Source organism: Lontra canadensis, unplaced genomic scaffold (genome assembly GCF_010015895.1).
Source record: "Lontra canadensis isolate GAN:19392208 unplaced genomic scaffold, GSC_riverotter_1.0 scaffold66, whole genome shotgun sequence".
NCBI classification, from domain to species: Eukaryota; Metazoa; Chordata; class Mammalia; order Carnivora; family Mustelidae; genus Lontra; species Lontra canadensis.
In genome coordinates, this window is record NW_022631060.1 from 1,291,594 (window position 1) to 1,305,066 (window position 13,473).

Below are 13,473 nucleotides of genomic sequence, written 5' to 3' on the forward strand. Positions count from 1 at the left end.
ACAGCACTCACCCTGATTATGGCAAATTTTAAGCTTGTATAACCCGATGGCAGTTTTCAGAGTAAGTTAGTGTGAATGTGGGAGGTACACAGAACACAGATTATCTCATTGTGCAGGGAACCAATCTAAAGAACAGGGAAGAGAAATATTTTGCCCAGGCATTCACGTATCTAATAAAAAGGAGAGTTAAGGACCCAAACCCCAGGTTTGCTGACCAGTCCTCTTCCCTCTATACCGTGTAGAAATTAAAGGTAGAAAGGATGTTTGCGGATGCTAGCCTAGCAGAAAAATGGAGAGGAGGACATTTGTTTGTTTGCTGGAGCGGTGTCTGCCCAGGCAGCCAGGGAAATCAGGAGCAGCCCGGATCGCGGCCGGAGTGCCCTGCCAGCACAGGCGGAAAAGGCTGGTCCGTGTCGGCTCCTTCTCGGCTCCCCAACTCCTGCCCAGCCAGTGTTCTGGGAGCCAGCACTCCGCAGACCTTGGAGGCCCCCAGCGCGCCACTCCTCGCGCTGCGCCGCCACGCCGCGCTCCCGACCACAACCGCGGCGTTGGAACCGCGCGAGGGGGGATGAGGGGCGCCGCTCAAGGAGGGGCGCCCGCTGGGCAAGCGCCGCCGCCGGGACTCCGGGAGGAGACGAAAGGTAGGGCACTGAGGGCGCCACCTGGCGGATCACGTCCCTCCAGCCCCGCCAGCCCTGTGATCACGTGACCGCAGGGAGCCCCGGGGGTCGGAGCGGACCGCTCTGAAAGCAGGCGTTCCCAAAGCTGGTTCTTGTTTGAGTCACAGTGTTGTGCCAATTTCTCCTGTTTGCTCCCCAACACAGTCCTACAGGGGTTTTCGGCTTGGGGTCTTTTGGTTTGGGTTTGGTTTTTGGGTTTTGGTTGTTTTGTTTTCGCGGCTGAGAAAACCTTTGAAAGAATAAATGATACGGACAAGGCCACGTAGTAACTTGTTACGGACAAAATTTGATTCTTTCCACTGTACCTTTCTACATTTTCTGAGTGTCAAGCGTCAAGAGTCTCCCTCAGGGGCAACTCAGATTGTAAGATTTGCCGGTTTATGTAAATAGAAGGGAAAGTTGTTAGACTTGTATGGCTGTAGATAAGAGGTTGAAGAAAAAAAAAAGAAGGGCCGTCAGACATTGGAGATCCTGGAGAGCAGGTTCTCAAAGGCATGTGAGGAAAGTGAGAAGACAGGGCCATTAAAAATAAATAAATAAAAAGACTTGTATTGCAAGAATCAGAAACTGTCTTTTACTGGTTTTACCAAAATGAAAATACAACTATTGTAATGTAAGAACAGATACGTTTATATAAGGTAAGGGCAAGAAGTCAGCCAGCTCTCCAAAAGAAACTAGAAGGAGAAAATTGAAAGCCATCAGAAACTCCGGAAGTTCTTCTCCTCCCCCCTGTCTTCATGTTTTTGTGTGTCCTTTCTGTTCATCTCACACTCAAAACTCCCTTTCTCTACCATTTTGTCCATTAGGGTGGAGCATGACAAACCATAGCTCCCAAGGTTTTAGATCTTCTCACATGGAGACCAGCTGAAATAACCTGGGAGAGCACATTATGGACCCAATTTGAGTTAGATCTTCACCTTTGGCCCTATTGGGAAAAATTCTCATGGATATTAAATATGCATTCGAGGAAGGACTGATAGGAGTTCTACAGAAATCTCAAAGGATATCCACAAATGTAACGATAGATATCTATGAGTTTTGATTGGCTTAGCTATTGAACACCTCTCCTACATTTTTGTGGGTCCCTACCTGGTGAAGCCAACTTTCCAAAACAGAATATATGACACTTTATTTCTCAGCTTCCCTTGCAGCTGATATAGGCATGTGAATGGAGTCTGTCAGTTGGGTGCCCTTGTACCAGATTTTAATTAGGAAAGAAATAGCATAGAGTAAGAGACTAAAGCACAGCAAACAGAAGTCCAGTTTCCCAGACCCCATAAACTGCGGGGACATCGGTAATTTCTAGAGGGATTGATGGATCAGAGCAGCCACCCCAGACAATTTGCTACAGCCCAATTTAAGGATGGCAAATGAATAAAACTATTTGAGAAATAATTATTTGAATTTTTTCAAGATAACCATCTTGATGGTTTGATGAAAAACATCTCTCAGGGAACTACAAAACAGTGAAAAATTAGTAGCTCTAGAAGTAGATTATCCTCTTGATTTTAAGTGTGTTACCCAAGAAAATAATTATTATTAATTTGTCCTCATATTTTCCAACAAAAGATAAACACATTTATCCTTTCGTTTCTCTTCTGTATCTTTAGTGAAAAATGCCAAGACGTCATCTGCGGATAAGAAAGGAAACAAGATTGTTGGGGGTAAGAACTAAGTACTACTTGAGCAAGTAAATGACTACAGACTCATGAAAAGACTTTAACCATGTCTATTATGACCTTTCCAAATGGAGGAGAGTTAAGAGTTATGTAAATACCTGCACTTTCCACTTGCAGCCTGATTGGATAGGCTGTATATCACGCTAAAGTTAAATAAAGCAGAGATTATTAATCTATCAACTACATTTACATAACCCCAAACCATCACAACCTCATCATACTCCCAGAAAATATCCTCTGAGTTTGGAAATGGGTAGAAAATCCCTTTTGGGCATCAATAAATTATCTCATGCTAAACTAATGATAACATGGTCCCAAATGAGATGGCCAGATTGTGGAAACTATATTCAGAAGCTGCAGACATAAAGCTTTGTAGACACTGATCATAATGGCACTATGTTCTTGACTTCGTCCCCTAGTCATGACACTGTTTCCCCAATCAGCTCCCATCAGATGTAGCAGAGTATATCCCTTTGCCTTATCTACCCATATTGCTGGGTGATAGAGCCAGATTAGGAATCAAACCATCAGGTTTAAAGCTTCATCCAAGGATATTCCCAACAACTAAAGTCTGTTAGTGCCTTATCATTTATAAGTGATCTGAAATCACTTATTTCAGATTTACCCAATCCTCTGCTAGAATTGACCTAGAAGTTTACATTAAAGCAAGCAATGAATCCAAAATTTCCTCTCCTCATTCCCAATATTATGATACTAAAGATTTTGATTCCTAACCCTGGCCTTTTCCTGGCTTTTTTGTGATTTTTTTTGTTGGTTTTTGGTTTTTTGCTTTATGCAAAACTGAATGATCAAGAAAACTGTAACCAAAACACTTGGATCAGAGTGTATATATAGAATGTGTATATATATATATATATATATATATATAGAGAGAGAGAGAGAGAGAGAGTATATATATAGATATAGATATAGATATAGATATATCTAGATATATAGAGTATAAATGTACTCTATATATAGTGTATATCTAGAGAGAGTGTATATATAGAGTGTATACATATACACTCTATGTATATCTAGAGAGAGAGAGAGAGAGTGTGTGTGTGTGTGTATATCACCTCATCACCTGCCTACAACAAGGTCCCTCCCCTTCCTCAGGGTGGTATCAGGAGGCAGCTAAGTGGGAGGCTAAGGCCTTCATCCATCTCTCAGCTGGAATGAGCCACCTATCCCAACCCCCACCCCAGTGTCAGTAGAGGTCACATGGGGAGGAAATAATGTGGTGACTTTACCTCAGCCAGCCCTGGTGATATCCATAGAGGCTTAGTGGGGAACCCTAAGGTGCCCCTCTCCCCCACAGTGTCAGTGGAGTCTGAATAGGGTATCAAACTCCCACCTAGCAGCGGCCATAGGTGGCCATGCCCCCATATCCTTGCCAACACAGTACAAGAGAAGACTTGCTGAAGCAAAAGATTTAAGTGATATGTTTTATAAACTATACTAAAATGCATAAACATAAAATTTACCATCAAACCCATTTTTAAGTGTATTGGTTCAGGGACATCAAGTACATCCACACTGTTGGGCAACCATCACCACTGTCCCTCCACAGAACTCTTCCCATCTTGCAAAACTAAAACTCTATACCTGCTAAATAATAACTCCCCTATTCCCTCTCCCTCTCTGTAGCACTTAGCAGTAACAATTCTACTTTCGGTCTCTATGAATTTGACTGCTCTAGTACCTCAGATACGTGCAATCATGTAGCAATTGTTCTTTTGTGATGAGCTTATTTCAATTAGTTAATGTCTCCCAGGTTTATCCATGATGTAGTTTAAGTCAGAATTTCCTTCTTTTTCAAGGCTGAATAATACTCCCTTGTATGTATAACTACACTTTGTTTATCCATTCATCTGTCAATAGACACTTGGCTATTGTGAATAATGCTGCTATGAACATAGGTGTAAAATATCTCTTTGAGTCCCTGCTTTCAGTTCTTCATGTGTGTGTGTTTGTGTGTGTGTGTGTGTGTGTGTGTGTGTGTGTGTGTATGAAAATGCTGGGTCATATTGTCCTATGTTTAACCTTTAAGAACCTTTCCATAGTAGTAGTAGCATTTTACATCCCTACCTATAGTAGGGTCCAAGTCCTTCACATCCCCTTCAACGCTTGTATTCTTTTTTGATGATAGCCATTCTAATAGGTATAAAGTAGTACCTTTCTATGGTTTGTTTAGCATTTCCCTAATGATTGGTTAGGAGGTTGAGCATCTTTTCATGTTCTTATTGGCCATTTGCATATCTTCTTTAGAGAAATGTCAAGTCCTTTGTCCATTTCTTAATTGGATTGTATGTTTTTGCTGTTGTTGTTGAGTGATAGGAGTTCTTTATATTTTCTGGATATTTACTCCTTATCAGATACATAATTCACGAATTTCTCTACCATTTCGTGGGTTGCTTTTTCACTCTGCTGATTGTGTTCTTTGATGCACAGTTTTAAATTTTGATGTACTTTAATTCATCCATTTTTTTCCAAAAGTCATTACCAAATCCAATGTCATGAAGCTTGTCTCCTCTATATTTTCTACTAAGAGTTTGTTGTGTCATTCCAGCCTATTGATAGTGATTGGGGGTGGGGGGAGGTGTATGGTAGGAAACATGTTTCTGCTTGACTTAGACATTATACCAAGGTCTAGTTCATCATTCTGATATTGTACTATAAGTTATATGAGATGTAACCATTGGGAGAATCCATGTTCAGCATGCACAGGACCTCTCTGTACTATTTCTGAAAATTCCTGTGAATTTATAATTATTTAAAAATAAAAGTTTTTAAAGATCCTATATCCTTCACTAAACTCAGATTTCAGACAAAGTCATCATATTCTATGAAGCTCCACCACCTATCTACCCCAATGTCCCCTTGCTTACTTCCCCAGACACAACCTGTCAGAAATGCCACTAAATACAGAGTTATATGTTGCCTGGAAGGCAGAGTACTCTCTAAATGAGAGAAATATCCCCACCAACCAGCCACATCTTCATTCGCCTCATAATCACATGCCAGAACAGAAGTTTATTGCAAACTTCAAGTTAAAGTTATCCTGTATGAGGGAATCTGTGAGAAAAAAGTTGTCAGTGTCCCCAGGCCTCATAGAAATATGAGTAAGGCAAGAGATGCTAGTTTCTGAACTCCAGTATAACTGCTACAGGTTTTTTTCAGACTAACTCCTGTGTTTGGGTGGTAGGGATATAGGCAGATGTAGTTTATTCAGCTGTGCCAGCAGGAGGCACACCTGAGAAACATCTATCTGAAAACCAACTGAAAGTTCTTACAGTGAGTTGTGACTTTATGTAGTAAGCTTTTAATTTTCCTCCTCCTTTGACTCAGAAACTATCACAGCTGATCTGGCTTCAGTGGGCAGAGATCCTCCTCAAATTCCACACCTGATAATGGTTCCTAGGAAGAGTTATAGGAAACCAGGAATCCCAAGGGTTCACTATCTTTCTTTGACTCTTCTTTATAAAGCACAGCAAACTCTGCTATAAACCATAGTTACAAATGACTTCAGGGCGGGTAGAACAGAAGGAATCAAATTTTGGGAAGATGAGAGAAGGGCAGATAAGGTCAGAAATACCAAGCCTGATACAAGAGCTGTGTCTGTAGATGTGGATTGTTGGCCGCATAGCCGCTGATGAATATTGAGGGAGATCAATTCTTCCAGGGCTCGAGGGCTCATGCCATATGACCACTTGAACCAAGTAGATAAGCCCCTAGTACAGTTTTATGGGGCATGTAAATAGTCGCTGCATCTTAAAACTGTTCTGAAATGATAAGAAAACCTCCTCATTTGAATTAAGTGTTGAGAATCTTCAAAAGTTGTCACCTGCCTTCTCCATCTTTACTTTTTCTTGATGTTTGCTCCTTTCAAAGGTTGGGCCTGAAAAGTAGTAAGTAATTAGTGGCATTCTTTTCTTCCAGGCCATAGAAATAATGACTGGTCTGAATATTCATGGCGTGGGACTGCTCTGGACATATTTGTTTCTCTCACAACCTTCTGCATTTGCAAAATCGTATCTTCCTCTCTCAGCAGTAACAGGGTACCCATATTGGTCATCTGCATGTGTAAGTGAATAATCTGCTCCCTGGTTGTTATTCGTTAATTTATTCATCATATTTAATAACTGTTTCTGAAGCAAGCAGTGTGTCAGAACAGAAAAAAATTCACAATCCCTATTTTCAATGAATGAATTCTTATATCTAGTTGAAAAGGAATATATCAGAATGAAAAAAACCTAGATTTTTACCAGTAACATTCTTTCATAATAAGAATATGTCTTTGTTAAAGGGACACTTTTTACATGCTCCTTGGATAAGGGGTACAATAGTAAGATGCACAGGGGGCATTTGGGGAAAATATAAAATGGTTGATGACCATTCCACTACCCATAGGTCATTTATTTTGCCAGTGGGACAAGTAAAATGAGAAAGCATAATTGCTAGGGAAATGTGGGACATATAGAATTTAAGTAGGGAAAGAAAAATGAAATCTTTTTGTTCTGTTGGTCCAAGAAGAATTTGGCAGAATTAAAGAGAAATCTCTAAAGAAAATTTTATCGTGTCTGAGAGTATGGTGGATGATGCAACATTGTCCCCACAAAATCCTGAGTAAAAATCTTAATAATAATACACTTTAAATTTAGTCATTCAGCCAGTACTTACTGATTACCCATTATGTGTCAGGTCCTGTTCTTGGTGCCTGGACTATAACAAACAAAACAGATCCCAGAGCTTTATTCTAGCAGGGATAGTGTGTTGGAAGATGATAAGGCTATAGAAGTAAAACAGAAAAAGTAGAGTAAGGGGGAGTGAAGGTTCTGGGAAAGTAACAAAAGCATACAAGTTATTTTTTTAAATTGGGATGTTAGAAGCAGTCCTCATTGAAAAAATTACTATTAGTAATCTATTGTTATGGAGAAGCCATGACAAAACTCAGTGGCACACAACCAAAAGTACAGTTGACCCTTGAATAATGTGGAGGTTAGGGACACTGACCCCCTGTGCATATTACTCAACATAGTACTGGAAGTCCTAGCCATAGCAATAAGACAAGAAAAAGAAATAAGGAGCATCCATATCGGGAAATAAGGAGTTAAACTGTCACATGATGATATGCAGATGATATGATAGTATACAAAGAAAATTGTAAAGACTCCACCAAAACCTACTGAAGTAATAAATGAATTCAGTACACTTACAGGATACATAGTTATTATCCAGAAATCAATAACATTTCTATATACTAATAACAAAGTAGCAATAAGAGAAATTAACAACACCATTTACAATTGCACCAAAAAAAAAAAAAAAAAATAAATATATATATATATATATATATATATATATATATATAAACAAAAAATACCTAGGAATAAACTCAGCCAAAGAGGTAAAAGACGTATACTCTGAAAACTATAAAGCATTGATGAAAGAAACTGAAGACAACACAAACAAATGGAGAGATATACTGTGCTCATGGATTGGAAGAATTAGTATTGTTAAAATGTCTATGTATTCAATGTAACCTAGAGATTTAATTCAATCCCTATAAAAAAAACCAACAGCAGTTTTTACAAAATTAGAAACAAGTAATACATTTTTATGAGACCACAAAAGACCAGCCAAAGTAATCCTGAGAAAGAAAAACAAAGCAGTAGGTATCACAATCCCAGATTTCAAGATATACTACAAAGCGGGGTGCCTAGTTGGCTCAATTGGTTAAGTGACTGCCTTCAGCTCAGGTCATGATCCTGGAGTCCCAGGATCGAGTCCCACATAAGGCTCCCTGCTTGGCAGGGAGTCTGCTTCTCCTGCTGACTTTTCTCCTCTTTCTCTCTCTCTCTTTCAAATAAATAAATAAAATCTTAAAAAAAAAAAAAAAAGATATACTACAAAGCTGTAGTAATCAAAACAGTCTGGTGGTGGGTATTATGGAGGGCATGTATTGCATGGAGCACAGGGTGTGGTACATAAACAATGAATTCTGGAACACTGAAAAGAAATTTAAAAAATAAATAGCAATTTTTAAAAAAAACAATATGATATTGGGACAAAAATAGACACACAGATCAATGGAACAGAATAGAGAGCCCAGAAATAAACCCATGGTTGTATGATCAATTAATTTGTGGCAAAGGAGGCAAGAATATACAATGAGGAAAAGACAGTCTCTTTAATAAATGGTGCTGGAAAAACTGGATAGCTACATGTAGAAGAATGAAACTGGACAGCTTTTTAAAAATAAAGTCAAAATGGATTAAAAACCTAAATGTGAGACCTGAAACCATAACAATCATAGAGGAGAGCACAGGCAGTAATTTCTCTGACATTGGCTATAGCAACATTTTTCTAGATATGAATTCTAAGGCAAGGGAAACAAAAACAAAAGTTATTCAGACTACATTAAGATAAGTTTTTCACAGCAAAGGAAACCATCAACAAAACTAAAAGACAACCTACTGAGTGGGAGAAGGTATTTGCAAATGATAGATCTGGTAGGGGTTAATATGCAAAATATATTTAAAAAATACATGGCTCAACAACAAAAAACAAGCAATTTGATTACAAAATGGGCAGAGGACCTGAATAAACATTTTCCCAAAGAAGACATACACATGGTGAATAGACACATGAAAAGATGCTCAACATTACTAATCATCAGAAAGACAAGCTTAATCACACAGGAACATTGCCAGCCCTGACTTGGCTCACATCTGCTAACATCTCAGCCAAAGCAAATAAAATGGCCAATTTATAATTTGGGGGACAAAGAAATATAGTCCAACCACCATGAGACCATGGCAAGGGTATGGAAATATGTTACTATCTGGAAGAAAGAATTGGGGCCAATAATTCAAAATACCACAATGATATTTGAACAAATATTTGAAAAAGTGAGTTTTTGCCAAATCTGGAGACCATTCTAGGACAGGAATCAGCCAGAACAAAGTCTTCAATGACCGATGTGCCTGCAACACTCCTTAAAAAAGTATGGCCAGGATTGCCAAAGTTGAGTGAGAAAGAACAAGAGTAGCAAAAATCATGTCAGAAAAATAATGGAGGCCAAATAACATAGACTCCAAGAGCCATTGTAAGGACTTTGGCTTTTTAGTGTATGTGAAATCAGACTTATTATAGTGTTTGAAGAGCAGAGTTAAATCATCTGGCTTAAGTTTTAAAAGGATCACTTTGGCTGCTGTGTTGAAAAGATAATGAAGGGGGGCGAGGAGACCTTTTAGACCTTTAGCTACTGAAGAAATCCAGACGAGACTCAAACAGGATTGGTAGTAGTGAGAGTGGTTAAAAATAACATAATTTTAAGAGTTAATTTAATATCCTTATGGATTGGTGTGGCATATAAGAGAAAGAAGTTAAGGGGAATGCTCAAGTGTGGGTTTAAGCTAACAGAAGGAGTGGATTGTCATCAAGTGATAAGGGAAAACTGTGGGTAGAGCTGATTTTTAGGGAAGATAATGAGTTTGTTTTGAACCTGTAGAGTTTGAGATATCTGTTTAATTCTCAACTGGAGATCCTGAGTAGCTTGTTAGATATAAACTCTAGAGTTCAGAAGAAAGAGCTAAGCTCCAGGTATGAGCCTGGGGGTCACTGGCAGGTAGATGTTTGAAACCCATCAAACTGGTTGAGATCATCCAGGAAGTGGGTTAAAATAGAGAAAATGACCCAGGGCTAGAGCTGCACTGTCTAGTACAGCAGCCACGGGTCACAGGTAGCTACTGAGCACTCAAAATGGGGCTAAACCACACTGAGAAGTGCTGTAATATAAAATATACACCAGAGTTCAAAAACTTAATATGCATAAAAAGAATGTAAAATATAGCATAATTTTGAATTGATTCTATGTTGAAATGATAGTATTTTAGATCTCTAGGATTATATAAAACAAATTATTAAAATAAATTTCACATATTTGTATTTACTTTTTTAAATTTTACTTTTATTTCTTCATATATTTATGTAAAATTAAACCTTTGAAACAATCACCTTATTGCTATTTCTTTACACTTTTGTAAATCTTTCTATTCTTTTATTAGTGAAGTATAATTGACATACAATGTTATATTAGTTTCATGTGTACAACATATTGATTTGACAATTCTATACATTACTCAGTGCTCACCATAATTGTAGTCACCATCTGTCACCATGCAACATCATTACAGTATTATTGGCTATATTCTCTATGCTTTTTATCTTTGTGGCTCATTTATTTTATAACTGGAAGTTAGTTCCTTTTAATCCCCTTCATCTGTTTTGCCCATCCCCCACCCAACTCCCCTCTGGCAACCACCAATTTGTTCTCTGTATTAACAGTCTGTTTGGTTTTTTGGGTTTTTTTCTTTTGTTTTTTAGATTGCACATATAAGTATAATTATATCTATTTTTCTTTCTCAGTATGACTTATTTCACTTAGCATAATACCCTCTATATCCACCCATGTTGTCATGAATGGCAAAATATACCATTTTTGTGGCTGAGTAATATTCCATTGTGTTTGTTTGATGTGTGTGTGTATGTATGCACACATGCATAAACACATCATTTCTTTATTCATGTATCAATGAATACTCGGGTTGCTTTCATATCTTGGCTATTGTAAATAATGCTGCAATAAACATAGGGGTGCCTGTATCTTTTTGAATTGGTGTTTTGTTTTCTGTGAGTAAATACCCAGGAATGGAATTACTGCATTCTATGGTTTTTATATTTTTTATTTTTTGAGAAAAACCTCATACTATTTTCCACAGTGGTTGTACCAATTTACATTCACACTAACAGTGCGCAAAGATTCCCTTTTCTCCATGTCCTTGCCAACTCTTGTTTATTTTGCTTTACTTTTCTTAGGGTGTACTGGAAAACTTAAAATTCCATATTTTCCTTGCATCATATTTCTATTGGACAGCCCTGAACAATAGTATTCTGACTGAAGATAGTGCCATGGTTAGATTGTTTTACTGTCGTCATTCTATGAGTAGTAAGAGATTAGATCTGAGAAAGCTAGGAGGCCACCATAGCTCAGATAACAAAAATGAGCGCCTTAATTCAATTTTAAAAGTACTAAATGCACAGGTTCTAAGTGAAGAACAGTAATCAATTGTATTAATATCTCAAATAATACTACAATCATGAGGACATTAGATCACTAATACTTGCATGAAGTTATTAAAACATTGACTCAAAATTTCAATGAAAGAAAAAATTTTAAGTTTTGTCACTCATTGTAAGATATTCCAAAAGGAAGTTGCTGACAATGAATTAGATTTGGTACATTAGCATCTATATTAATTCTCTGAATTATCTAAGGCTGTTAGAATTTTTGTGAGTTAGGTGTTATTGTTTGTTATCCTGTTTTTAAATGTTTAACATATAAATAAAACATACACAAAAATCTAAAATCTTAATTGTACATCTCAGCTACCACAAAATTGTTATATCAATGTATCAACACCCAGGTCAAAAAAATTTTTTTAGAAAAAATTCTAGGATCTCAGAAGTCCCTCTCGTGTCCCTTCTTTCTCCCTCCTACCCTAATCATTAACCTGATTTTAGATATTATATATTACTTTTAAGTGTTTTTAAACTTTATATAAGTAGAATCATATAGTATGTATTATTTGTATCTGGCTTCTTTGCTCAGTTGGGATTGCGAGTCCCATCCTTGTTATTGATACAGTGGTTATTCATTCATTATTATTGCTGATTAACATTCCATTATATTAATCTACTATGTTTAAATAATCTAATGGCTGGACATTTAGGTTGCTTCCAGTTTGGAGCATTATAATAGTTCCAGGGGCCACATAAGGAAAGGAAATCTGAAAAATACAGTTCTGAGCCTCAGGTGCAAGCAGTAGGACCAAGCTGGCTATAAATAACTCCGTGAATTCTTCTATATGTAACTATTACAACAATGACACAGTAAGACAGAAAGGTAGAAAAATACAAATCCCCATTTTACCAATGAAAAAAGCAAAACTAATGAAAGGGTAGGTAATTCCTACTGAGTCACATAGAAAACAAAGTGCAAAGAATCCGAATTCAGATCCTCCAGACACTAAAAGGCTACTTAGTATTGACATGTTAGTGGCCCCATTTTTTGTGGGGCAAGAACATTCCTTCCCTTTACTACTAACTGAATAGTTAAATTTTTAGATCTGTGGGAAGTTTCCATGCATGCATAAGGCTTCATCAATGAAAAAAATAAATTTCTAATATACCCTGTCATGTTTCTAACAAGTCTTAGAAATGATGGAAATTTTCAGAACAAGCTACTCACGGAAGACATTATGTGATCTTACATTTAAATATGTAAAATGAAACTTAAATATTTTCTGAATTATATTTTCCATTGCTAAAATATTTTTCACATTATGTGAAAATAGCAAAATATAATATTGTCTATTAGTAAATCCGTTAACTGGATATATTTTCTTGTAATTCACCTTATAGGATCAATAAATTATTACTGACAAAAATCTAAGTAAAATTTGACACTCTTTTTACCCTATGAAGTCAACTTGAGGTGCCCATAGTTCCATTTCCAATGCACGTGTTACATTACTGAACAGAGACTTTATGCCTTCTCCATCTCTGTACTACAGAACCTTCGAATTATCTTCTGAATGATTGTCTCAATGGTCCCACTAAAGAATTAAGATGATATCCTTCATGTTATAGCATTCCATAATTCTCTTATTGTTTATATATAAACATGGCTGGGTATTAATAAACATGATTTTTGTTTCCAGTTTATCTTCTCAGGAGCCCTTGCAGTAATAGTAGAGAGGAGGCGTTCTATATTCTTGGTAAGTCAGAATGTTTGTAACAACTCTAGAGATAACAGTTTTATTTGCCAAAAGAAGGAGGGTCAGTACGGAGTTAGCATTATCTCTGAGTCCCTTGAGAAAGAACAAAGCTGGAGGCATCACACCTCCTGATATCAGATATACTACAAAACTGTAGTAATCAAAATTGAATGGTACTGGCATAAAGTAAACACAGACCCATGGAACAGAATCAAGAGCCTGGAATTAAATCACTGCACTTACAGTCAGCCAATATTCGATAAGGGACTC

The 13,473-nt window shown here is 37.3% G+C and overlaps 1 protein-coding gene across 1 annotated transcript; it reads left to right on the forward strand.

Moving 5' to 3' along the window:
• The first annotated feature begins 289 nt into the window (after nt 1-289).
• Nucleotides 290-13,223, forward strand: LOC116880592. The gene is made up of 4 exons (XM_032879902.1): nt 290-641; nt 2,291-2,344; nt 6,302-6,445; nt 13,147-13,223. The coding sequence occupies exons 1-4, from the start codon at nt 290-292 to the stop codon at nt 13,221-13,223; spliced, it is 627 nt and encodes a 208-aa protein (XP_032735793.1).
• Nucleotides 13,224-13,473: the final 250 nt, after the last annotated feature.